A 26,531-nucleotide genomic window follows, 5' to 3' on the forward strand; every position below is an offset into this window, starting at 1 on the left:
ACCTGCATGACAAACGATTTCGGAGGCCCCAATCACTTCGTTATAAAGGTGTTCTCCTGTGTGCACTTTCGAAATGTCGTTCTTTTACGCGGAAGCTTAAGCGTGTTTTGTGGATTTTCTATATACAACTTCGGGTATATATATATATATATATATATATATATATATATATATATATATATATATATATATCGCATTTAACGAGCTGCTCGTTTTCTTTCTCCTCATATTCTATAGCCATTTCCATTTCCAAATCCACTGATTTCTACTGATCTTTCAAGAAAAAGTATACCACAAATTTTTTATGGCCTCTGGCAACACATGGCTGGGCAGAACGAGCGGTTGGATGTTTCTAATGAACACATCCATGATGGTAGGCAGCGCAATGACTCACAGCGCTTGTGGTGTTTGGATCCTTGTTTAGTGTCCCTCTAAGCCTTTGCGCTGCCTACCATCACGGATTTGTACTGTTATGATCGACCTGTCAAATACGAGAAGCGTTCAAGCGGGCGTGCCCATGTCGACATAATTGCCCTCTTCTTCGAAACAGCGTCACCCCTTTTTCCCCCGAGCTGACACAAAGGGAAGGACGAATGACAGAAAACCCGAAGGGCAGGAGGTCGTCGACGGTAAGAGCTACTTCCACAGGCTCCCCAAGAGAGCTATTGACCACCAGACCGCAAGGGGTAATTAAGGACGTCATGGCCCACGTATGATTTACCTGTCCAGTGTGAGGAGCGTTCAAGCGGGTGTCCCCATGTCGAAACAATTGCCCGCTTCTCCGAAACAGCGTCACCGCTTTTTTCCCCCCGAGCTGACGCAAAGGGAAGGACGAAGGAGAGAAAACCCGAAGGGCAGGATGTCGTCGACGGCAAAAGCTACTTCTACAGGCTCCCGAAGAAGACGTCGACGACCGCAAGGAGTTATTTTAAGGCCGTCCTGGCCCCCGTGTTAATCACAACCGCTCGAGACTCGAAGGAAGGAAATCAACTTTATTCAAGGTCCTGCAGGCCACAAGAGCTTTGGGCTCTCATGGAGTGGGCGTCTCCCACGACAGAACCGGGAGGTTGAGTTTACTGGCGGCGTCGTGGACCTGCTGGACGGCCCAGAGTTGGGGAGGCAGTTCTTCGCTCCGGATTGCTTTTTCAAACTTGCGCTTGTCCGGTTCGGAGTTTATGTGAGCTTGCGAGCACGGCCAGAGTAAATGAGAGACGTTAAGGGACTTATTGCAATTGGTGCAATAAGACTTTTCGTAGAGACTCGGATGAGAGTCACAACCAATGAAGTAAATACAATCTTTTCTACTTTTTTTTTTCATCATCACACTGCCCGGCTTCGTCGTCGTTTCCTGATTCTTGCGGTGAAGACCCACCTCACCCGGTCGAGATCGTATCAGTACCAACTAGCCCGATCCAATTCTCCTTCTTCCCCTTCTTCCAAAGAAGAAGAAGGAGGAGAAGAAGCTATAGGCCCTGGCGTCCAGACATGCAGCCATGTCAGCACTATTCAAAATTCTAAGCTTATAGGCCGGCGTTAAAAGCAGGTCGAACACACGTGCGCGATTCGTTGTTCGAAAGCCATTCCCCCTTACGTCGGCTTTAAACGTATTAATAAATTCAGTTTTCAAAATTTCGGTGAAGTAATTTCTCATTGCTGAGCTACAGAGATGCAAACTGCATAGTTTCGTTTTTCCAAATTTTGCAATTTTCATCAATGTTTATTTTTTAAATATTGATGACCTAAATGAAAGATCCGCTTCCAACAATCACTAGATCTAAGCTTTTTTTCATTTAAATTTAACAACATTTGCCAAGTTCGGTGCAGTGGTTGCCGATAAATATGACTGCCCCTTTCAGATGTATTTGGATTAGAGACTCCGAGCTAAGGCTTCCTCTTGTAACAACGCAAGTTACAATATAGACTGTAACTATATGGAACTCTCGATCTGGTACCAGTTCTGCTGAGCAGATATTATGTTTGACAAGCGAGATTTACTGGTAAGTACAACAAGAAAGCTGCATACTCGGAGCTCGTCGCATGGGGCGCGTTTCTATCTGAACACGTCAAAAGCCTATAGTATACTATGAGACAAAATATTTCTTTTTTCTTAACATACTGGACCGTCAAAATTATTGACCGGAGGTTCTCTCGAGTCATGCACGCACTGCTGCCACAGGGTGAACAAAAGGGTCAATTAATATGAGCCACAGGGGAGCATAAACAGCATAACCACATACCATCAAACAGGCAAGCCATGGTTCGCTTTTAGTAGTAGCAATTAGTTGTTTATTATAATACGTAAATCATAAATAAAGGTAGTTGTGTGCGAATAGTAATTTCTGAGACAGAATCGAATGGTTCCAAAAGTGAAAAGTTATATCGAATACTTTTTGAATGGTCTCCGAATAATGAACAGCCATTTTCACCGTTAAAGTAAAACGTTGTTCACGTTTTACTCAATGTTTGCAAGTTTCTGTCACAACATTGCACGCATTTTCTTTGCGCGTTTAGATTTAGCAGCCAGCTACTTCGGCTCGTCTGTCAGATGCCGGTAGTCCGCAATGGAAAGGAAGCGTTTGATGGAATACAGCGCCGCGTTTAAGCTCAAGGTTGTCGCGTACGCCGAGGAGCACGGCAAGCGAGTAGCCGACTGCAACTGCGGCGTCAACTGTCTAATAGTGAGTTTTAGTTGGGCATCCGCAACCACCCACGTCCGCAGCGCGCGCGAGGTCGTGCGTACGTAGTAAAGAGCGCGCGCACGCGGGATTGCTGGCTTGCACGAGCAGGAGCCGGTAGAGTGTTACTCAGCGCCGCTATAGCTCCTGAAACTGTGTAGCCAATATCAGCCGCCTCGAAGTCGAACCACAAGCCGGAGTCACACCTTCGGCAAGAGCCATGTCGAAAAGTGCGCTCTCGTGGACACGCGAGATCGTCCCTCAAAGCCCGCAGCGGACGCTACGTAGCTTTTGAAAAGCTGCGGGCGCACGAGACGGTGCGTGCTCCTGAGTACTGCGCATGCGCACTGTCACCTCCGCGGGTTTCCTGCGTACGCCCAGAACTGTGTAATGACAGGTATGGTGACAGGTGCATACGTCAGTGGGTGAAGCAGAAAGAGGTGCTCGCCACAGCGAACAAATCCCGGCATGCGTTCCACGAGAAGGCGTGCAACGTACTTCCTGAAACTCGTACGTAGTCAGAAAAGTTAGACCAAATGGTCCAGTTTCGTCGAACGGCCGCACCTCGTCAAAATCGAAAAAAATAAACGAGGCCCTTAAAGTCTATACGTTATTACACAGCTTGATACAGAATATAGACTTCTAGCTTGTCCGGTACTCAGGCTAGCGCAGGCGGATTGGGCGTTTTACCGGAGGGGCGTAGGCGTAAACGTGAGCGGCCGGAACGGCGCAGCCACATGGTGGCGCAGAGCTCAACCAGACAAACAAAGAGCTGATGTTGCAGTAACCAAGTATTGTTTCCCGTAGCTGGTCTAAATTTTCGAAGAGGCGAAATTATGTCACGATCCGCCTATGGCGAAAATTTGTGTTTGAATGGTTCAGGTTTGCCTGCGAAGTGACAGCAGCTGTCAAGCCGCTCATTTTTACGCCTCCCGCCCATCCGGTGAAACGCCCAGGCCGCCTGCGTTTACCGGGACGCTAGACAATTAAAACACTAATTTAAAAAATATCCCTTTGGCAGATAATGTAATTCTAGCCATTGAGTTGAATTACTCACAGGCGCAAATTACTTGCACACGAAATTGAAATGCATAATTGGCTAATTAGCAAGAAGATACTAATTAAAATTTTAATTAATCGCTTTACGGAACATACTGCAACTTACTAATTGTAGCCGGAGCGTTCGCAATGCGTATTCACTTAATTGGAATGAATCTTCACGATGACAAAAGTTTCGAGATATCAATTCCCGAAGTTGGCGATACATTGGCGTCCCTGTTACTTTTGCACTTCAGTGAGTAAAACGTTTTTTAAAGAGAGAAATAATTTCTTTTGTACCAGTAAACCACTCTTACCCCAATATCAATGACACCACTCTTACCACGATAAGGCGCATTGGTAAGCCAGACAAAACGCAATAACAAAAAACGGTTGGCGACGTCTCCTTGAAGTTCCCGCACCAGCTAGCTGTGAAGCCATGGATTATTACAGCTTCTTTTAGGGCCTAGCTTATTCTTTAGCGGTAGAATACACCGTGTTCTAAAGGAGCCAAACATTGAAGATGGCGAGTTTCGGGGACTTTTGCTGAAACAACGCGTCACAAATACGACAAAATACTTTGAAATCTGTGTCGTCACAGCGACGTCGGCGCGAACCATATGAAACTCTATGGCGCGAACGTTGTGAATTCGGCGCGAAATTCAAAAACTGAAGCTTTGAGCTTCATTTTCTTTTCTAATAATCACCCTATCTTCAAAATTAACAACAGAGTTTTCAATGAACGCTTTATCCATCTAAACTGACTTAGTGTTTTGCTTTAGTGTCCATTTAAAAAAGTAAGTGGAATAATAGTGCATTTTCCCCGCAAGTCTGGCGGCGTATATGTCAAAACAGGTTTCATCCTACGTATTTACTTCAGGCCAGGAGGACACCACTGACCCGTCTATTACGTAGAAGGCATTCTACAAAACTGAAACCATGGTACATATCTATAACAAGTGACTAAAACTATGATATCTAAAGCACAAAGTCCATGTCTGAAACTTACCCCACTGGAATGTGGTGGCATGGTTCGTTAGGACTGCTGGTTCACTTGGTAAGGACTTGTTCCAAGTAATCCCAGGGCAAACACGGGGAAGACGGGAGATGGAAATTCAAGACGATGAGCAAAACGAGAACAAGGTAAAAGGGGATCGAGCCATCGAAAATGACAAGTCCGCTTGTCGAAATGTTGGCTCCCGCTTTTACCTTGTTCTCGTTTGGCTCATTGTTCTAAATCAACGTCTTTAGAAGAGGACATCCCACAAACAAGAGAAAACGGGGTTGCCAGTGAGCAATACATGGTTAGATGGGATTCTTTAAAGAAAAGGGAAGCGTGCCATATCTAGCCACTCCATGGTAGGTAACCACAACAACATTCCGGCGAACATTTAGGAAAAATGACTGAAAGCATGAACCTTATTGAACCTTACGGCGCTTCAGTCTGCTGTCGCGCTGTCGCAGTCATAAACGTCGGACACAGTTCGGTTGGCCTCACTGCAATGTTGAAAACAAAATTGTAATTTCACCACTTTATTCTTATGTTTACGGTGCAAGGGCACTAAAGCAATTTAGAAGAAACGTTTAAGATATTTTGTGAAGACAGCAAAGTTCCCCTTATCTGCAAGCTATCCCCGTGACTAGCCCATGACCAGCCTAGCCAAATCAATCCAGAAGGCTCTGTTTTCATGTTTGTGATGTGTGCCTCAAAAAGCGCGGCATGATCCTCTGCAGTACTGTGTTGTGAAGTCTCTTACAAACCTAGTCCCAGTCGTACTTTACCAGCTTTAACCATGAGCAGCTCTGACACGGATGACGACATACCTGATGGCAAGGTCTGCCAGCAGTTATGCGAAGAATTTGCTGCTATAACACAAACGGACACTGCCTGCGCGCAGTTCTATCTTCAAGACAGGTCCTGGAATCTTGAGGTAAACTTCTCTACCACGTAGACTACTTCAGTTCATATTTTTTTTAGAGTCACAGCGCTTTAGAATATCCATGTTAATAGTAAGCTCCCTTTGCTCCTGAGGCTTTGCTTAGCTAGCCGGTATTTTGTCAAGCGTATTTTCATTGTTCCGAGGTTGCTCATTTTGTTAGCTCAAGGCAGCGACCCAAGTTTCGCTATCGCCGACGTAAAATCACTGCCACGCTTTTTTGTGATGTGGTGTATATAGGTATCTTACATCTCTAATGCATCGTCGAATGCTGCCTGCTTGTCGGAGAACGCTCATCGCAACGCCTCAACTTGTTGATCTCAAAGCACCACGTGTAACTTCATAGCGTAGACCAATTTGTGCGAGAGTCATAGCTGTCATTTTCAAACTTCACGCCAGTTTCTTAATGCACACGATACGCCTTGCAGCGTTACTGGGGCGCCATGCTAGTCGCCAGTGGCTATTATTCTGTTGCGTTTGCTGTTTGCGTGTAAAGTACAATAGAGCACTGATTTCACGTGAAAATAGACAGCTCTTCCTAAAGCGTGTTTCTCCTTGCAGCGATCTGTTAACGATTTCTTTGAAGACCGGAAGAACAAAGGTGCCGTGAGGGTATCTGGGGACGACAACCGTGCAGACGTGGTCCTTGTTGTGGAGTAAGTGTTTGTTTCTTAGATTACGCATTCAAAATTTACTTGTAGTCTTCTTCTTTTCGTATTATTTTCGCCATAAGATATAGCGTATATTTAGTTGATGAAACACGTAGTTAAAAAGCGTTTTGTAGCTCTGTAAAAGACTGGATTAATAAAGTTCAGTTGTTGATCGCTCCTGTCAGCATTGACAGATCTTTCCCTTGGCATTTCATTACTTCAGTGGCAGCCGTCCAAGTCTGGCAGCTGCTGCAACAGCCATATTTGCCGAGGCAGCCACCAGCAACAGGAATGGGCCAAGGGCTACAGATTCTGCAGAAGGTCAGCCCAACACGTTGAAGCTTATCTCGTGGAACACCGATGGTATTGATGATAAGAACCTGGTGCTCCGTGCGAAAGCAGTCTGCTCCACAATTGAAAGGTAAGGATCAACCGGTGTCTTGCAGCTTCTGCTTAGTGCTACATTCGCATTGTCTTTGTGACACGATGGACGTGTAGATTCCATGCAATTTCAATGGGGCAGTATTTGAACTACTAAATTGTAATTGTGGCTGCCGAGCATAGCTGCTTGATGAAAAGCAAGCTGTTCACATGCATAATTGAAAGTTGCAATAGCATAGTAACAGAAGTAATATTTTAACATACCAGAAATTAGCAACTTTCTCTTCACAAAGTTTAACTGTCTCTTACATCCTTTTTCTTTCTTGCTTTTTTCTAAGTGAAAGTATTTGCTTCATACAGTCGCACTGTGAAAAATAAATTGCAAGAAATTACGCGGACATGTACATGGTATAGAAAAAATGTAAATACTTACAATTACAACTACTTATTTAAAAATGTAATTGATAATGGTTACCAATTACCATTCCACAAAAGTAACTGAGCAATTACTAAAACGTAATTTATTATCTTAACATTATTTCCATTCTACTTTTATTAGCATTGCACAAATACAGTAAATAGAACGCGCTGGACTTGCTTTTTCCATGTGTCCTCTGCCACTCTTCAGAGGTTGTTTATTTTCACTAAGAATTGCTTCTCAAAACTTGTTTCACAATAGTCCCCCTTTTTTTTGTGTGAAGACATCTGCAGTGACACTGAGAACTTGTTCGATGAGTATGGTAGAGAGAATGGCTGTGCTGTAACCTACAAACACCTTGCTCACAAGAAAGGATCTGCTAATACAGCAGCATGGTTATTTTGGGCTAGGCATGTCGATTCTCCAAACTGTACTGCATGTGAAGAGATTAGAGACATTAAACGGTTTCTGTGGTCTTGCCCAAAATGCCGAGATAAAAAGGATGCTCTGCTTAAGAACTTGAAAAACCACATCCGTGCCTGTAACACCTTGTGTTCCCAGAAGGGCCAGTTATATTAACTGACACTTAATGTGTCAATTACTAATTTTTATTTACTGATACACAGTATCCATTTCATTTGCTTGTCTTTGACTTGAAATTCAATCATTGTAAGCACCTTTCTTGTATTTGATTATCTGCTTCATTAACTTCGTGTAATCTAATGTCTGTCACTGGTATATTGCCATAATGTATTGATTACTGTATTGTTAAATTACTTATAGGAAATCTCCCTGATCGCTTTTGTAACTCCGGGACCTCCTCCTGTACTAATGATGAATGATGTTGAAATAGAGGCTTCAAGTCTTCTTCCTGCATACCTAAGAGATTGGTTTGATTCACATGTGACATACCGCAATAACCTTGGAAGAGGCGCTTAGTTGGAGCAATTGTCGGCCTCGATCACCTGGTTAAACCTGCTATTTGCCACAGCTCACCACCACTGACAGAAGATTGTGGTTACTCAATGCTGCGATTCCCACAGCCTGAGTCCTTTGTGAAGCACAGTGCTTCATTGTTGCTGGAGTTAGGGGAATGCATTCCCGAAAAGGCCTGTGAAAAACTGAAAAATAATTCATAGGTGATTTTATGGCATCAATGTCCAAAGAGGCTGTTGCTATCGAGGCATAGAAGCACTGTTTCAATTTGATGGACAATATCTCGTGGAGTTTCACCCTTCAATCATTAGCCATTTAAGCTTAAACAACTAATTGTAGCAGATACCAGCAAACATTCACATTCCTTGAAAAGGTGGCCAAATTTGTAAGATAGCTTAACATAAAGCTGTGTATCCTACAGCCATAAAGATACTGTTGGTGTGTTTCAATCGCCAAAAACAGGTGTAATAGGTCACTTATATGTAAAACAGATGGAAACACATGTGTTTCATGTTCAAAAAGTTCTCTGCATCAGAGAGGTCAAAGACAGCACTAAGCGAAGTGAAGGCATCTTAAAAGTGCTTTCAGGAGAGAGAGAGAGATTAATTTTATTGTAAGAGAAAAGCTCAGAGGTTAAAGTTCCACTAAAGGTGTGTGCAAATCTTCAACCTTGTCATATTCAGGTCATTGAGGCATAGCTACAGGGTGCTGATTGTGGGAAGGAGGTAACCTATGCACAGTGCTCAGCGATTGAAACCTGATATTCAGACAACATGCCAGCCGGTACTTTCTTGCGCCACCGGTGGGCGCTAGTGACACCGAGATGATGCATCTTTGTGTCACATGAAAGTGAGAATCTTTTTGATGCATCGTAACTGCATTCGGCCTCCTCAGCGATCACTGGTGGCGCAAAAAGTGCTGGCCGCCATGCTGTCTGAGTATTGCATTTCAATCGCTGAGCACTGTACGTTTTCTCCTCTTTGAACACAGTGTAGTTCTTGCAAAATTGAATTGCTCAAAGCTAAAAAATGTACCTGGTTACATGTACAGAGTAAACAAAGTAATTGTTACATAACAAAATTACCAAAAATAATTGATTACACGTAACTACATGTAGTTCGTTACAAGTCTGATGTGACAAAACTTTTTTGTTTTTCTATAGTGCTGGCATAGATGTTGCGTTCCTTCAAGAAGTGGTGCCTGCCTCAGCTGAGATCTTCGAGACGCTCCTTCCTGGCTACAAGTGCATCATGGGCAACACCATTGAGTACTTTACGGTCACCCTGCTCAGGAAGGCGACCGTCGACTATGAAAGTCATGTCATACACCCATTTTCAAACACTGCTATGGGTCGAAATGTGACTTACGTAAAGGTGAGGACTGCTGGTTTTCAAGGCTGTCATGTGTTCTTTATGTTGTAGCGGAAATCAGGCTTTCTTTTTTTTTTCATAAATTGTGGCTGGGATTGTGTGTGTTGCATGGTCGTCACTGTTCCCTGCACACTTAACTATTGTCTGAATTAAGGTCGCTGTTATAGTATCTATTTTACAAAGATATTGTGGCTGTCTTATTTTTTTCTGTATACAACAAAGTAAATCTAAAATATCTCGTTGGTATCTACATGTAACGAATAGATGCTTATAATACATATCAGATAGATCATGGGTGTTTTCATGTCATATACAAGTTTATTATACGGTTGACTTAACTTTTGTTTTTCGTGCTAAACAAACAATTAAATTTACTCCTTAGGCATCGTTCAGGGGCCTTCCTATCACACTGATGAACACCCACTTGGAAAGCACGGCCGACTTTGGTGAGCAGCGCACAGTGCAGCTCTACAAATGCTTGAAGAAGTGTGTCAAAGAACCTGCCGAGAGGACAGTCATCTTTGGTGGCGACCTCAACCTGCGAGACAGTGAGGTACGGAAAGCTCCTCTATTTAGAAACCACATGAAGTGGTTGCAGATGAGGAATTTATTCAATGCCAGTGTTTTTAAAATGGTTGCAATGTCATTACTAAAGCGATGTTCGCATGGACTGCATTTCCATAATTTATCTGGCGTAGGGGTTACCGAGTGTGTTTAATGACACATGAAGCCCTCAGTAGAATCACAACTGAGTTGCATTGCAAGAAGTTAAGCCAATTTATTTATTTATTTATTTATTTATTTTCAGGGCCTGAAGGCACTACAGAAAGGAGTGGGGGAAACATAAACAATTTGCGCAAATAACGTTGGATTTAAACAAAGCCATGTTGAATGGCATTCTTGAAGTTAGTAGTTTCCAATGTTGCAACCTTGCGGAATTCATTTCGGCCATGACTACTTGACTAATACACGAACACATGCAATTGCACCATGCCGCAAACATGTTGAAAATTCATTTGACATGGCTGCTGGCTCTATTGTATTATGTTACATATGACTTTTCCTTTCATGTGCTTGGAAGGCACTTGCCTGTTCATTCAAAGTGCCAAGCTTCAGCTTTCTGGACGAACAAGCAAATCCACCAGCACTTGGATTTGCTCTCACCATCTTGCTACATCTTGAAAAGATCCGGCAGAGGTCCAGTCATGCAGCTGCTGCAAATTTCATTGTTGCAAAGTCTGCCACAGGCTTTATTTGGTGCGAGCGTAGTGTGTGTGTGCGTGCACTGTGGTGAATCCACCATGTTTTTTTTTACAACAGAAGCAACCCTGGCATGTTTCTGCTTCGAGCCTCCCGTTTTTCGGCTAAGCGGCCTCGACAGGCTTCCTGTAGATGCAATCTAAAGCTGGCTCCACATTCTTTCAATCCGAGTTAGAGCGTTGTAGGAACTATTCAAGTGTACCATTAGTTGTTGCTTTATCCTGAGTGTATCCCTAATTTATTGCTCTTGCCAGCCCTTTCAGCTGCTTTTGACACACATGGTGTTGATGCAATATGAAAATAAATTGCTGATGGAAGGCGTGCCCTCCTGCAAATTTGATTTGTTCCGCCCACTTCTGCTGCTTCAGCAAGTCACTCTCCGCTGAAACACCACCAAAAGCAGCTAGCCAACAGGGCCACGATAGTGTAACAATAATATTCCAATGCTGTTACGTTTTGCTGTGAGGTAACAAACCATTATTTTATCTGCACTGTTAAGCCAAGGTCTTTATATTGTCCACCTCGAAGCATTTATGTGGCTCTGCTGGCAAATTGCATGCATTCTCCACTGTTAAGGGGAAACACTACCCTTTGGAACCAAAAATTGTCCCAAATATCTTTTCGCATTCCTTAGCTCCAGTTTGGTGTAGTGCATTTATTTTTGCTCGACTGAACTCCTGTATCATTCTTGATTTATCCATTCCATAATCACAATGAACGCGTTGTGAAGTGCCTTTCCTTGATTTGTCAAGGCAGCACTTTCGATGGTGCAACAGTTTTACTTATTGAAATAATCTTTTTCTCTTTGTGTCGGAAAGGTAGACAATTAGAGCAGTAGGCTTATAAGATGAACAAATATTGCAAACACATTTTCAAAATAATATTTTTGTCTTGGGTATGCATTCTTGCTTTTAAAGTGCTTGACATGCTAGAACTGTGGCCCAAATCAGTCTAAAGCATTCATTCTTGTAATATGGCAAGCTCTGATCATTCAGCATCATTTTGATACGCCAGTCTCCTTCAAAACAACCTGCATTTCACTGAGAGCTCACTTCCAAACTAGTCCACTCAAGAGACATAAATTTCGTAATACTTAAATAACACAGGAAAATCAATTGCATATTTGAAATCAGCATCTCAATATACATACGTCATGCAATTTTGATCAAATGCATCCATAAATATTAAAGCATTTTTAAGTGGAGTGTCTTCCTTTAAGTAAATGTGCTTCAAACTGTAGTGCCTTATTTTAATGCTCTCGGACTTCAGTGCTCACTTTTCCTTGGCAACACTATAACTGCATCACTTTTGTCTGCATCAACCACCTTGTAATTTTGTACAACTTGCAAGAACATTTGATGTGCTGTCTCTACCTGGCTATATAAGAACATTGGATGTTGCCTTTTCTGGAGTTCGTCTTTAGTAACCATCAGTTTTGTTAGGATGTTCTGTGTTGCATCGTGGAAGTCAACAGCCACCACTGGCACTAACGAAACTGTTGGTGAAAAAAAGATAGGAACATTGTGTGTACCATTATCATCTATTATGCTTACAGCTACACAGAGAAACAGGCCTTAAAGGTGCCCCAAAACAATTTTCAACTAGTCGTAGAATGACATCAGTGTTGAATTATGTTTCCTCATGAATATCCTGCTGAGAAAATATTTTGAATCTGTCAAGCTAGATGTATTTATTGGACTGGTCAGCAGTTTTCTGTGTCCTTTCATTTCCACTAGCGTGCTAGAAGCTACAGAGAGATGGCTAGGGGTGCAAGGGAGCAATGCCTTGCTGGCAGTGCCCAAAGGTTGAATTCGAGACGGCTTGTGGCGGCACCCTGTGGCAGTCGCCGTATCTACACCACGCTTTTAATCTCGGAAGCCACGCGCAGCAGATGCAGCAATGTGCAACTTTCATGGTTACAATTACAAAGACAAAATGGTTTTTCTGTCTTTTTGAGATCGCGGACATATCTTTCATTTAGTTAAATCAAACGCACAATAATTTTGTTAATACCAAGAATGCTCTCGTGATCACGAAATCAGCCAATAGCTGTTGTGGGTCCACTGCTTGTGATGACACTGCATGTCAGCATTGCAGAAACGAGGGCAAGTTATTTTTCACTTTTTTTTTTTTGCACGATATCGTAAATTCCCTGCTCCATGCAGTGCAGTGACATTTGGCTCACGTGTTCACAGAAGTCTCGTAAACAGCTCGACAATGTTTTCTTACTATATTAAAAAAAAATGTTTCTCACCAACTGACAAGTGCAACGCATATATTGTGCAGTGGCAGTCATTTCTGTGAACTATCAAACAGTTGCATGGCGTGAAAACACCCTAAAATTTCAAAGAAGCCTATGTGCCCTTCCTGTTGACGGAACCCTGCTTCCAGCCAGAGAATCAAGGTCACACGCATAAATGCCTCAATGTAAAGTGCACTGCCATCAACGTCATTAATCATGACCGCTCACACCGACGTCAACAGCACTGAGCTTAGTAAGTTGTCCAATGCAGAATATGCCTTACTGCCACTGGGAATGCGGCAAACAGCAAAAAGAAAAGGTGTAGCTCACAGGACACAATCCCTCTTCTCTAGTTTGGAAGAAGGCAGGGATGGAATGTTGCTTGCGGACACTAGTCGAAGCACGAGGAAGGAGAGAGAGAGTCTACATTAGCTGTGAAGCATGCCTCCTAACTTCATGACAGCGCAGTATTTTAGTTTTTGATCTCCTCTAATAATGAAGCAATCTGAAATTTGTTTGCGGTAAAATGCTCCCCGACGGTGCCCTACAACTTCTTGCGTATAAATTTGCAATGGGGCCTGATCACGGGCGCTATTAAGATGAGAGGGAACTGCAGAGTTCGTGTCTGAGTGCCACTTTGATTTCCTTTCTGCGATTCAAGTATATATCTTGCGTTTTTCAGGTTGAAGACCTCGGTGGCCTGCCGCAGGGCGTGAAGGACGTATGGGAATCCTGCGGGCAGCGCAAGGAGGTCCGCTACACATGGGACATGACGCGCAACGACAATGTTACGTGGAATAGCCGCTTCAAGCCTCGTTGCCGCTTCGACAGAGTGTACATAAGAGCTGCTAAACCTGCCACCATGAAGCCAGCATTTTTTGGCATGGTGGGGCTGGAAAGATTGAAGCCTCACAGATGCTTTCCCAGTGACCACTGGGGTCTCCTGTGCCATTTCAAGCTCCTCTAGACACGCTGCCATTCCATCGCATTCCTGAACTGGAGTCAACGTTGCTTGTCACGGGGTTTAGTTTGTAAGATTGTAAGAAAGGAAATAAGAGACCAACAGTGACATATCCGGCATTTTTAATTTATGCTTTAAGTCAGGGCCACAATATGCACAGCAATGAGCATACCAACTTGTCATTGTGCCACAAAAGGCACATTTTTATTCGCTGTATATAAAGATGTTTGTTTCTAAAATAAATTGTGTGTTTGCTGTTCAAGAATGTAAGTGTCTTTGTTTATATTGACGCGTGTACTTATCTTTATCGGGCGACCACGTTTCGCCGCCTAACAAATGTAATCGCACAGCGCTGGATGCGCCTGCATGTATCCGAATTTTCTGGAAAGTTATCGATGCTTCCATCCGGCTGTCTGTTGTCGCAGAACCTTGAGTTATCTGATTACATCGCGTGACGCGAATGGTGTAGAACTTTATGGAAGGCACGCGGGTCCGAAGGATTAGTCTGGAACATTCGATGACTGCTGTATAAAAGCCGACGCGCTTGACCCGCTGATCAGATTCCCGACGATCGCCGACCTTGTTCGCCGCTATCGTTGTGCTATAAGTGTAGCCTGTTCTTGTGGGCACAGGTTCGCCCAATAAAAGTTAGTTTTTGCCTTTCACAGTATCGCTACTGTGTTCTTAACGTCACCACCACGTGACAATATCTTCGCAGAGCTTGTGAGGGCAAATTTAAAGCACAAGAAAACAATCGGCAGTTGAAACTTTTTCCTGCCAATAGTGAGATAGCATGCAACGAATATATGCTTATAACAAATATTCGATAAAATGAAGGCATTTTCGTGTCTGATATGACTTCGCTACAATGAATTTTGACTGCATTTAATACTGCTGCTGCTCTGGGAAATATAAGTGATGTGATTGCCAACTTGGCATCAGGTCGGCACAGAAGCAAGTTCTCGAGTCAGCATTTTGATGTAGTTGATAAAGCCGACAAGCATTTACAAAAAAAGAAAGAAAGGGGGGGAAGGAAATCTATCTGCGAAGCTACAAATCATGAAATCGTGCACTTGCTTTTGGCTATGCTTTTACACTAGTCCCTGTTGGTCCATTCGGCTCTTGATGTGTTTGCATGCTTGTATGTGGGCCATCCCACCAAACCAGCTACGTTGCATAACTTTCATAGTTTCTCTGGGTATCTATGTAGTGAGTGTCTAAACGTTCATTTAGAATATGTAACAGTTAAAATACTGTAAATAATAGCACTGTCATTAGCAGTGAAGTTGGGTTTTATTGAAATCATTGTAGAACACCAGCAGACAGGAGTAGTGTTGCATTAAAGTGATCGAAAAGCACTAATGGGCAAGCGGAAGGTATTAAAGGAGTACAGACATAACGTTTTTGACTAGCAATACTCTTTACATTATAATGATTGTTCTAACACACCTTCGGAAAAGAATACTAACAAGCACTAGAGTGTTCTAAATAATAATGGTTGTTTATCTGAACCAGTTTTGGTACACAGAAAGTGGATGCATCAGAACATATGGCTAACTCTACCAGTGAAGAAATGCTCACAAAAGTATATTGCTCTTTTTTATTAGTATATTTAGCAATGCAGTCGTAACTATCCTTAGTGCGACATGTCACAATTTCGAAGCAACTTTAGTAGTTCTCAAATTAAAATATGTCTGCTTTAAGAGTACTGTTTTGGCAAGTTGGTGCTGCACACTTCAAGTTGAAACAGTGTGAAAGACGGCGTCAACAAGGAACTGGTCCTTTGTGCATGCGTTCCTTGTTTTTCACGCTACCTAAGCTTGAAAAGACCTGTGCTTCTCAGCCTTAACATTTGCCAAGTGCCATTCTTTTATGTGTGAGAAACGCGGCAGTTTCTACAGCTTCAAATATGTGTCTGTATTCCTCTGAGACACAAAGGTAATCTGAATGTATGCAAAAGGGTTCACGTAAATAATGCAACAATGTTACAGTGAATGGGAAGACATGCAAACTACATCATATAAAGACTGCTTAAATGGGGAGAAATTGTAAAGGACTATGAAAGCATTACCATTCTCTCATTCCAGTTGCTGAAATATGAAACAGTTGCATAGCACTCGCAGCACATTTCTGATGTATTTCCAATATTGTTCCATCCAACATGAACATGTCCCCTTCACGTCATGCAGTAATACCACTGTTATGGCTGAAACGCATGCAAGAATATCCAATTCGATTGGTTTAAGCACATCTTGACAGGAAAAAGAGCACGGACCTTGTACAAAGCAAGATTGTGCCATACGAAAATATGCAAAAAAGATGCTCTTCGTCTTTGCCATGTTATACACACACACAGGGCTTTACAGAAGCAAAGTAATGGAAGGCAAAGTACAATAACAATGTGGTTTTAATGGTTCAGCTGTGCAACAGTTGACGAGTGGTGGCGGATCTTGCAGTTGTTACCGTGAGAACTGTCTGTTCCTGTTGTCCGTTCCAACAGGGACGGGCTTGTAGATTACGGACTTTTCACGTTTCTTGGGTGGTCCTCCTTCGTAGCCGTAGTTGGCAGCTCGGCCCTTTTTCCTGGGTCTCACCTTGCTGCTGCCGACGTCTGGGACTGAGTTAAAGTGGCTAATATCTGTTACAAGAGATTTGTCTTTATACTGAAGCTGTTAAAGGCAGTTCCACAACCGTTTCTGTGTGATCATCAGCATGGTTGGTATCAGATATCAACCAGAGAAGTGCCAGCAATGCAGCCTATACCTGCTGCAGTCTCGAAGTGGCCATATGACCAGGGCATTGGCGAAATGCACATATGGATGCCACTGTCAGTTATGAACCCTGACTATACTAACAGAAGTCTACACCTTTTGGGGTGTATCTCTGTTGCACAATGATACAGTAGTTGTCATGTCTCAACAAACCAGACCGCTAAGATTTCTGAAGGGTATGAGAACTCCATTATACAGCTTCGCTGTCTTTGATGTACTGTAAGAGTTACTTGCATACAGCTGCGAAGGTTTGTTTTAGGAAACAAAAACACATGCGTTTTACAAAAAGGGGACAATAGAGCAATGTTTTGCAGCCAAATAAAACCAAGCTTCATTAACAAATCTAAACAGCCAGGCTGCTTGTGCACTAGTCAACAGTGTGTCCCGCCTAACATTGAACAAGTTTAATAACAATGAAGCCTTCAGTGCAGCTGAAACATGCAGTGTGTTCGTAACTGCCTAAGGAAGCTACCAGTATATTTTGCGTTCTTATCAAGTAATCAGAATTGATTAATAAAAGTTTTAATTGTTAACTTAAAGGCTGCAATTTCCACACAAGGTTTGTACATAGGGTACGCTTGAAGGCACCACTTTCAGATATTTGCAATATGCTACCTTTTGGGTAGCCCTCTCTGCTGCATGTTTTCAAATGTGCTTTACAAACCTTGTATTTGCGTTGTTGTTATAGAATAGACCCTAATCGAAAATTATTAGTTAATCAGTATTAATCATTCAATAATCATGTTAAAATTTGCTCTGAGTTAATTTTTTGTTAATTTTTTCTTAAAGACTATGGATAGCAAAAAATGTCCTTGCGTTTCAGTCTGCCCTTTATGTCCCCATATTTACATTATACTCAATTAGCCCTTCAGTGCAAAAGGATACGTAAGTCAACATTTGGAGGCACCAGGAAGCCAAATGACTTGGCCACTTGAATGAGGTCCAGCGTGTTGACATCAAAGATGGATTTCAGGTGGTGCGAGTCATAGGCTCGCACGTAGGCCTTGTATGCCTCCTTGGCTGACATGTGCAGGTAGTAGTTCTTGGAAATGAGCTTCTCCAACTGCACACACGGACATACAAATGCAAAAAAAAAATATTTATTTACTTATTTACAGAATACCTACATTGCCATAAAAGTATTACGTAGGGGGAACAAAACAAACAGTAAAAAAAAAAGAAGCCTTTGGCAGAAATAAACTCGCAATCAAAGCACCACAATAGCATTTAGAAAAAGAAATACTAGTAAAGTGAAACAAACAGGTCTTCAGGAGACAGAGAACGTACAATTGTTTTGCAGGTGCAATAGCACAGCATAGAATAGGAGAGTTTGTTACTTGACACATTTACTATATAATTTGATAAGCTGTTTCATTGTATCATTGATTTGGGGAAAAAAGAACAGCAAAAATTGTTTGTTCTGCAGTTATCGGATGAGATTCTCTGTTGTTATCACAACAAGTAGATATGTAATCTGGTTCCAAGAGACAGTTGTAGTGATTGATACGCGCCCGACTGTTATACATTCGGTGCAATAGTTAGAGCCTTAGCTTCTTCCTATGCACATGTAGCAGACCCCATGCTTGAGTACGGGCTGTAATTATTACAAACAAACCTTACTGTTTCGTTCTGCAGTTTTTCCAGTCTATTAATGAGGTAATCTTGATAGGGATACCATACTACACAAGTATAATCAAGTACTGTATTGTCCTGACATGTAAGAAGTACAAAGTTTCCTTAACTTTGCACGTTGCCTATATGAAATTTCTCCTAATAAAATGTAGCATCCTACTAGCTTTTGCTATGACAGTGTCAATCTGTTTATGCCAAGTGAGTGATTCACCAAATGTTTCAAATTCTACCATATTTTGCTGTGTTCTGGATATTCAAATATAATACCACTTGGTACTTGCCGAGATGCAGCAACACTTAACATAGGCTACTGTAACAGTCTTGCCCAAATTTTGACAATACAAGTAAGGACAGTTTAGCACAGAAGCACAGCATCGGCGATAGTCTGCCTGTGATAGAGATGAAGGCTATAAAGTGCAGCTCAACAGCTTTTAAACGGCCCCTCACCAGGTCTGGCCATTTTGAGCTGACAAGTGCAGTGCATACAATGTGCGCTAACGATCGTGTCTGCTAAGTAGTACATTGCTACGTGCCGTGGAAAGAGCTAAAATTTCAATCCAAACGCAGTTTGCCCTTCTCCTTGTGGGTGCTGCGCTCCAAGCCAGAGGGATGACACATACGTGCTAGTGCGCCTACGTACATGTGTGCTTGCTGTGACGTCGCTCTTAGTGACTCATGACTTCGAGAATTATACAAGGCAACAACTGTTATTTGTGTAATGTGTTGCATCAATAGACGAATTAAGGTTTAGAGAAATAACAAAACATGCAAACCCAATGTCTGCGTGTACAGTAATCCCTCGTTATAACGAAATCGCGTTACTCGAAATATTGCTTTATTCAAAAGTTCTTCTGTTCCCAACCCAAAGCTATGCATTTTAAGCTGCACTACTTGAAGCACACGAAGAGCATGACGCACTTAGAGTGAAGTGGTGAGGGGAGGCATCGCCGCCGCTGAACGGTGACCCTTTTGCGCACGCGGTGTCAAATAATACCACCACCGAATTAATCTCATGCAGGCACAAACAAGCCACAAAAGTACCAAACCCACGACCGATGACCGCCTAGTAACGAGTACCAAGTGAGTGTCGAGTGCTTCCAACTGTTTACTGCGGAGCGAACGGAAGCTGTCAAATTCCATGGTGCAGCGTGCCCGGACCATTAATCTCGGTCGCAATTGCATGGCTGGTGTACCCCATGATAGAATCCACACGAAAACGAAGTTTTCCTGACGCTCTGTGGTGCCAGAAAACCGCGGTCTCTTGGATGCCAGAAAGTGGCCAAAAGACAGCGGGCAGACTTGTGCCATAGCATTCCGTGGGGTGCACTCGATGAGCAATGTTTTACCGCTCTAAAGAGCACTTCTTCTGCTGAAACGTGCCAAAAAGCACAAAAGAAGTGTCCCTCCGATTATAAGAGCCATGTTCGACGTGAGGAGCTTCGTTAACAAATCGGGAAGACGACTTTGGGGAAGCCAGTCTAGAAATTAGCTCGCCGCTCGCCATAACCCGCCTGCATCGCAATAAAACTGCCCCTAGCTTTGTTGCACTTTTGACAGTGCAAATCGACCGATAACTTGCCGAAAACACAAACAATCCGAGCGTCGCCAGCGGCGAGTCAGGCTGTCAACATGGTGGGTCAACGCAAGCTGGCATTTCCCCAATGATCTTCTCTAGCCAGTCAAGCTCGATTCGTGCCATCCAACTTTAGACGGTCTAAATGCATGGTAAGGTCACTGAATTTTGTTCCTAGACATTTGTCAATGGCGTGGCCGCGATGGTGCGCTAACACCGACACTTGAACCATAGAATTAGCACAGCGTCGTCAACAACGGCATGCCAAAAAACCCTTGCTTTGCAAACTTCATGACTGCACACTTCAGCAAAAAATTACCCAGTGATCATGCAAAGCCCCTACTGCAAAACCGTTCAGTTTTCAAGATTGCGCTGCGCACTCACAATGAGCAGCTAATCGTTTTTTTCAGCACAACAAATACAACCTCAGACTCGAGCCACAGCATTTACGGTGCTTTACAGCATGATATTCTCGTAGTCTTCCGTGTCCTCTGCGCCCCCCCTATAAAAGCGACCCCCCATTGCCTTGCCCTCTTCATTCACTCTCCAGTCTGCAGGCTGTTTGGACGCCAGTCACTCCTCTCACTTGCGTTCATGTCAACTCCTCGCCTCCTTGCTGCCAGTTTCGACGTCACTGCTCCTCTAAAGCAGCCCTCTTCCGCCCTGCCCTCCCGAGCACAATCTTCCATCAATGGATGTCCTTCCGTGGTTCCTGCTTCTTGGTCTCCACAACTCCAACCGCCTTTCTTCTGCTACACGTGAAGCTGATGCCAACCCTACCATTGAAACTGCCGCCATCACTTGCATGCACTGACGAGGAAAGCAAGATGCCCTGATGACATTTTGAAGCTTTTGCCTTCTGCGTCGCCCGCTGCGTTCAATCACTTTGGCGCCGACGGCGCATGCATTTGGATACAAGCTGCAGGCCATGTGATTGTGTGTTATTCGGAGTGCTTAGGCGTGCCTCGCATGGGCTTTTGTGGTCTACAGTGATAAATGTCTCTGTCAGTCTCCGGGCGGAAGTGTCTGACTTTGGTGCAGAAAGTTCTGCTGATAAAAGAAGTGGAAAAATGCGGCCGGCAGAATACCGACACCGCAATAGAATTCAGCATACCGCTGTCTACTTTATCAACAGTATTGAAAAACAAGGAATCTATGCTGGATGGCTTTGAAGAGAGCTTCTTGGCAAAGAGAAAGAGGAATTGTAATTCGAAACACCCTGAAGCGGAATGTGCACTTCTACATTGGCTGAAGAATGCCAGGAGTGCGAATCTCCTCGTACATGGACCTGCACTTACTGCAAAAGCCGAAGCTCTCACCCTCCAAATGGGCCATAAAGATTTCAAGTGCAGCAATGGCTGGTTTGAGTGGTTCAAGAAATGACACAGCGTGACCTCGAAGTCGATCGTTGGTGAAAGTATAGCCATGTACCGTGACACTGTAGACGTATGGCGCCAACACCAGCTCCAAGCTCTACCTGAAAAGCAGACATCTACAGCCTAGATGAGGCTGCATTTTTCTAAAAGATGCTACCAAATCGCACGTTGACTACTGCTGGTGGATCCTCATCTGGAGGAAAGCATATCAATGAGCGTGTCACGGTGCTGTTTGGTGCCAATGCAACAGCCAAGTATAAGCTTCCCTTGGTGATACTGGGGAAGGCTGAGAAGCCACGGTACTTCCGAAATGCAACTATTCCAAAGGAATGCATCTACAGAAGTAACAATTGAGCATGGATGACTGCTGCTATTTTTGAAGACTACGTGCACCTTCTGGACAGACGGTTCGATGCAAAGAATTGGCAAGTGCCTGTTATAATTGACAATTGTCTGAGCCACGGGAAGGTCGACAATCTAAAGGCAATCGCTATGGAATTTTCGCCTGCAAACACAACTGCAATACTGCAACTGATGGATCAGGGCATCAACGAGACCAACCGAAAGCTATACCGCAAGGCTCTTTTGCAGTGCATTCTCATAGCGTATGACGCCAGCGAGAGGCACAACCTTGATTTGTTTGGTGCGATCCATTTGCTGAACTTTTCATGGAAAGAACTCGCACCTTCAAAGTTCACCAACTGCTTTGCGCCCACTGGCTTTTCCCGTGCCGTTGTCGGCGACCCTGAAGATGACCAGCCTAATGATGACCGGACTTGCGGCGATCTGTAAGAGGCTGTTCATAAAACTGCTGGCCAAAAGGTAGAAGGTGTCTTCGAGACATTAGCGTTTGCTGACGCTGCTGCTCTGGTGGTCGCCCCAGAGACGGATGCAGAGATACTAATTGACACTGTTTGTGGCCCTGACGAGGATGAAGAGCCAGCGGACTAAGAGCCACATGAGCTGCCAACTATGGTGTAGATGCGGGAGTACCTACACCTGCTGCGAAATAAGGTTGAATGCATGAGCGGTGACCACAGCCTCAGGCAATGCTTGGTCAAATTAGAGTAGGGGTTGTTCATGCCCGATAAGAACTTGAAACAGCCAAAGCTCACTGCCTTTTTTTGCAACTGAATAAAGTTTTGCTTCACTGAATACACTGTATTTTGATTTCCTCACAGTTGTGGCACAATTAAAGCTTGATTGCTTTAGCTTTTCTCGAGTGGTCGCTTATATTGAATTACTACTTATAACGAATTTTTTCGCCATTCCACTGCCTTCGTTATAACAAGGGATCACTGTATTTGTTTTACTTCGCACCACAGAAAGAGAGATGTACTTCCGTTTCGTCTATTTGTTCCCACGTTGTGCAGTCGTGCACGCTGACAATGAAACTCTGCCATTTTCTACAGTGTTTCAGCGAGCAATCATGCTCAGTGACCTGCTTGTGTCGGCGTCAGTGTTCATGTAGCACTGACTTATAGCACTAGTCAGGTGTTCTTGTACACAGCAAGCACAATCGTGCACTGCGCGATACAAGACAAACACAACAGCTCACGTGCAACACCGCCAGCGAGAGTGTGCCGCGCAGCAAAAAAAAAGCAGGGGGGGGGGGATATGAAGGCTGGGCCTTTTGTCGAGGTCCGGTATTGGAGAACGCAGGGAAGGAATTTCGCTTGCGGAGGCTAGATGGGGCAAGTGGAGAGAGCGTCTTTTTCTGCAGTGGCCCTCGCCCCCAGAAATCATGGGTTCAGGGCACTGAAATATTTCTATCTCACCTATTAATGAACCAATCTGAAAAATTCTTACAGTTGAACGCTCCTCGTAGGGCATGTAACAACTTCGAGCATACAACCAAAATTTGCTATGGAGCCTGGTGAGGGGCCCTTTAAAGGTTTTAGAAAAAGAACAATGGCAGTAAAAATGTGATATTATAAGATGCTATGAAGAAAAAATACATTTCCAGATTAAAAAAAAAAAAAAAAAAAAAAAACGCTAAGCCAGCCTGTAAGGCTATGCAAAATAATGCTTTGGATGAGAGAACCCCTTATGCCACTTTTATCAAGGTATGTCATGTTACAGCCTAGAAACATCATACAAGCATAAAAAATCTAGTAATAATGAACAGACACAAACTTTTCTTCTTACTTTTATTTATGTGAATTTAACACCTAAAAGCAACACAATGGCTGCAGGCGATTCCATAGTTAAGAGCAGCAGATGAACTACAGTGAACTGGAATTCTTTACCATGCACCCAATGCTTCGTACATGATAATTTTTTTACATTCTGCTGCAGTCACAATGTGGCTGGGAATTGACCTTGTGGCACCACACTGAGCACCAGAATTCTGGAGCCAACGATACACCAAAACAGATATTTCCTTTTTATTTTATCAGTGGTGACACTTACTGCAGTGAAATATCTAGGATGCTGAGGTCAACCTAAAACAAAGCACCACAGAGAACTGCCATCGAACTCACCTGAGGCTGAATGTTGGCAATCTTTGCCCAGGAGAACTCAAACTCCTGCAGGGGCACCTTGGCCACCTTGAGATAGCGCAGGAAGCCCACCTCCTCTGGTCGCAGGATCAGGAGAGCGTGGCCACGGCCACCCTCGCCTCTTGCCGTACGGCCTACCCGATGGATGTATTCCTGCACAGGACAATACACACCAAGACTACAACCAACCTCTCATCCCGTCTACTTATGCTAGGTGCATTTTGAAGTGTTGACATTGCAAGTCGGTTGTAATATATACTTCCCTTTCTTATAAGGCAAAGGGTTCACAGAAAGACGGAGACAGTGGCTGAAAACCAGAAGCCACAGCCAGAACCCAAGATTTCGATTAGTGACTTGTCTTTGTCAGAATGGAGACAAGTCCCATTGCTGAAAAATTCGCTCCAAACTGAGGTTTCCTTTATTCAGTCATCGTTGATCAGTGTTTGGGGAGCGTTGTCAGCATTCAGTCTTTTTAACCAACTCAAATTCGGCAACTTGATGTGCACTTTCACTTTTACTTGCCTTTCTGAGAAGCCTGGATTCTTTTTACCTAGTCTGCGGTTAACCGATTTTCAGCTTTCTGTCATTCTCGTGGTAAGCTTGGGTACAATAGATTATTGATATAATGGCCACTTTTTGTAGAGTTTTAAGTTATTTTATTAGAGGGTCTGGCAGTAAAGAGATGCAGAAACAAGTTATCTACTGACCTTGGGGTCATCAGGTGGGTCATACTGCACAATCCAGTCAACCTCGGGAATGTCAAGGCCTCTAGCAGCAACGTCTGTGCAAAGCAGAATTCCAGACTCTGCGTTACAGAACTGGAAGAATGTGGTCGTCCGCTTGGCTTGCTTCTGCTTTCCCTGAAAAATTACCACAAAATCATGAGCATCAGCACTCTCCACAACACTTCAAACTACAGCTTATAAGGACAAGTAAAAACAAGCTCACAATTAGTGTAGTGCACAAAGGTAAGAAAGATGCATCTGCCTGAACTACATTATTAAGAGGGAGCTTTAGCTCAGGCCTAACTCCGACGCAGCCCATTCAAATACATGTAAAATGCAAAAATGTTTTTCTGAGATAACCCCTGGACCAATTTTAATGAAATCTGTTGCATTTTAGAGAGAAAGTTAAATTCTAGTGACTGTTAGACGCAGAATTTTGATTTAGGGCCTGAATTTTGTTACTATAAGGATTTTCAAAAATTCAAGTTTCAGAAAAATAGAAGGATGAAGTTTACAAATTAATAGCTCGGCATCTAGAACAGATATTACGGTTCTGTAAACAGCACGCACTATATCATTGAAAGCGGACAAATTTGATATGTCATTTTATATCTTACCTGAATTTATTACGTTGTGTACAAGGGTACTGCAAAAGCTGTATTTCCATATTACTAAGTTTTCTTTAGATTCATGTGTAACATATCAATGTTGTCCGCTTTGCATGTACTATTAGATGCAATTCACACAATTGTGATATCATTTTTCACTGCTGAGTTGCAGAGTTGTAAACTTTAAAGTAGTTTTGTTTTCAGAAAATTTTAAATTTTTACCACATCTTAATAAAAGTTTACGACCTAAATTAAGAATTCAAAACTAACAGTCACTAGATTTTGAGTTTTTCTTTTAAATGCAACAAACATCGCCAAATTTGGTGTAGTGGTTGCCGAGAAAAACGAATTCTCCTTTTACATGTATGTAGATAGGAGCACCCGAGCTAAAGCTTCCTCTTAATGCTCCATGTTCAATTCCGTATACCATATTTACTTGAATATAATGTGCACGTCTTTTCTGAAAAAATAATATTTGCTAAAATGTGCTATGAACATCAGAATTGAGTGCAAAATATAATATCCAATAGTGACACTCTGTCATTATTTGCACCACTAACAATTACTGTAATCCAATCCAATCCGCAGACTGCTGTGGCATTATTTGTGCCTGCTTCATTACTGAGATACCCTGAGCTGTTGTTAGTGATAAGGAGGCCTTTGACAGTTATGATTAGTGATGCCTGTGGTCCACTGCGGCTCACATGAAACATATTTCATTTTCCAAGTGATAAAAAATCGCCATTACTCTTTCTCTTACAATGAAAGCCAGGCGACTGAACAGTCAAGGCCATTGCATTTATCATTCCTGGCCATGAAAACCAAGTGCGTGCTACAATCAAGGCAAGGGCACAATAGAATGCAGAACCCCTATGGCAGAAGAAGACATGTCTTCAGTTTACGCCTACACTGAGACAACTGGATCGCGCAAGCAAAAAAGTATTTTTTAGTGACTTAGCGAATGATTGAGGCCTGTGTGTCTTCAAGGCACAACACATATGGTAAAGGCAAGGTAGCACCTCTTCCCTTTTACGATTTACATTTCTGATAGGCAAGTGTCATCAGTTAACAGTCTTGTAAGGAAATAAGAGTGAGGCGGTCTGTTCAGTCTACCGTTTTAATGAACTTTCTGTTCTCTTCCCGCAGCCGCAGTCTCGGTCCTGTTTCTATCTTCACGGAGGAGGTTCTGCTTCAGACACTTGACAAATCTCAACTCCAATCATTTAACTTTACATTGCAGGGCAACATTTAGGTGCATGGAAGTGAATTTCATAGAACTTACATGAATGCTCATGACAGGCAAGTCAATATAATTCAGCAGCTCATGATGGTACTTGACCGAGAGACACGAGCTGAAGAACACCATCACTTTCTTTTTTCTGTTCTTCTTCAGGAAGGTGAAAAGCAGCAAGAACCGCTTGTCTGACGGGCACACCACATAGCCCTGTGCAAAGGAACAAGTGAACTTTGCAGTTCA

General features: G+C 43.1%; 2 protein-coding genes across 2 annotated transcripts in view; one reads left to right on the forward strand and one right to left on the reverse strand.

The window, feature by feature from the left end:
* The first annotated feature begins 5,384 nt into the window (after positions 1 to 5,384).
* LOC126521447 (tyrosyl-DNA phosphodiesterase 2-like) lies at positions 5,385 to 14,133 on the forward strand. The gene is made up of 6 exons (XM_050170145.3): positions 5,385 to 5,644; positions 6,212 to 6,306; positions 6,524 to 6,721; positions 9,198 to 9,408; positions 9,788 to 9,958; positions 13,590 to 14,133. The coding sequence occupies exons 1-6, from the start codon at positions 5,507 to 5,509 to the stop codon at positions 13,872 to 13,874; spliced, it is 1,098 nt and encodes a 365-aa protein (XP_050026102.2). The 5' UTR covers positions 5,385 to 5,506; the 3' UTR covers positions 13,875 to 14,133.
* Positions 14,134 to 16,257: 2,124 nt separating this feature from the next.
* Positions 16,258 to 26,531, reverse strand: part of pit (probable ATP-dependent RNA helicase pitchoune) — a 29,788-nt gene continuing 19,514 nt past the window's right edge. The window contains exons 8-12 of the mRNA XM_050170144.3: positions 26,337 to 26,498; positions 24,429 to 24,581; positions 23,704 to 23,874; positions 17,525 to 17,702; positions 16,258 to 16,479 (exon numbers count right to left, since the gene is read on the reverse strand). Coding sequence (XP_050026101.2) covers positions 16,328 to 16,479; positions 17,525 to 17,702; positions 23,704 to 23,874; positions 24,429 to 24,581; positions 26,337 to 26,498 — 816 coding nt within the window. The 3' untranslated portion in view covers positions 16,258 to 16,327. The remainder of the gene's footprint in view (positions 16,480 to 17,524; positions 17,703 to 23,703; positions 23,875 to 24,428; positions 24,582 to 26,336; positions 26,499 to 26,531) is intronic.

This window comes from Dermacentor andersoni, chromosome 6 (assembly GCF_023375885.2).
Source record: "Dermacentor andersoni chromosome 6, qqDerAnde1_hic_scaffold, whole genome shotgun sequence".
Lineage (NCBI taxonomy): Eukaryota > Metazoa > Arthropoda > Arachnida > Ixodida > Ixodidae > Dermacentor > Dermacentor andersoni.

Bases quoted from the DNA above. Each gene is read 5' to 3' on its own strand.
- LOC126521447 (XM_050170145.3), top strand. From the start codon at position 5,507: ATGAGCAGCTCTGACACGGATGACGACATACCTGATGGCAAGGTCTGC. The intron at 6,307-6,523 runs GTAAGTGTTTGT...TCATTACTTCAG, and splicing joins GACGTGGTCCTTGTTGTGGA to TGGCAGCCGTCCAAGTCTGG. The intron at 6,722-9,197 runs GTAAGGATCAAC...GTTTTTCTATAG, and splicing joins GTCTGCTCCACAATTGAAAG to TGCTGGCATAGATGTTGCGT.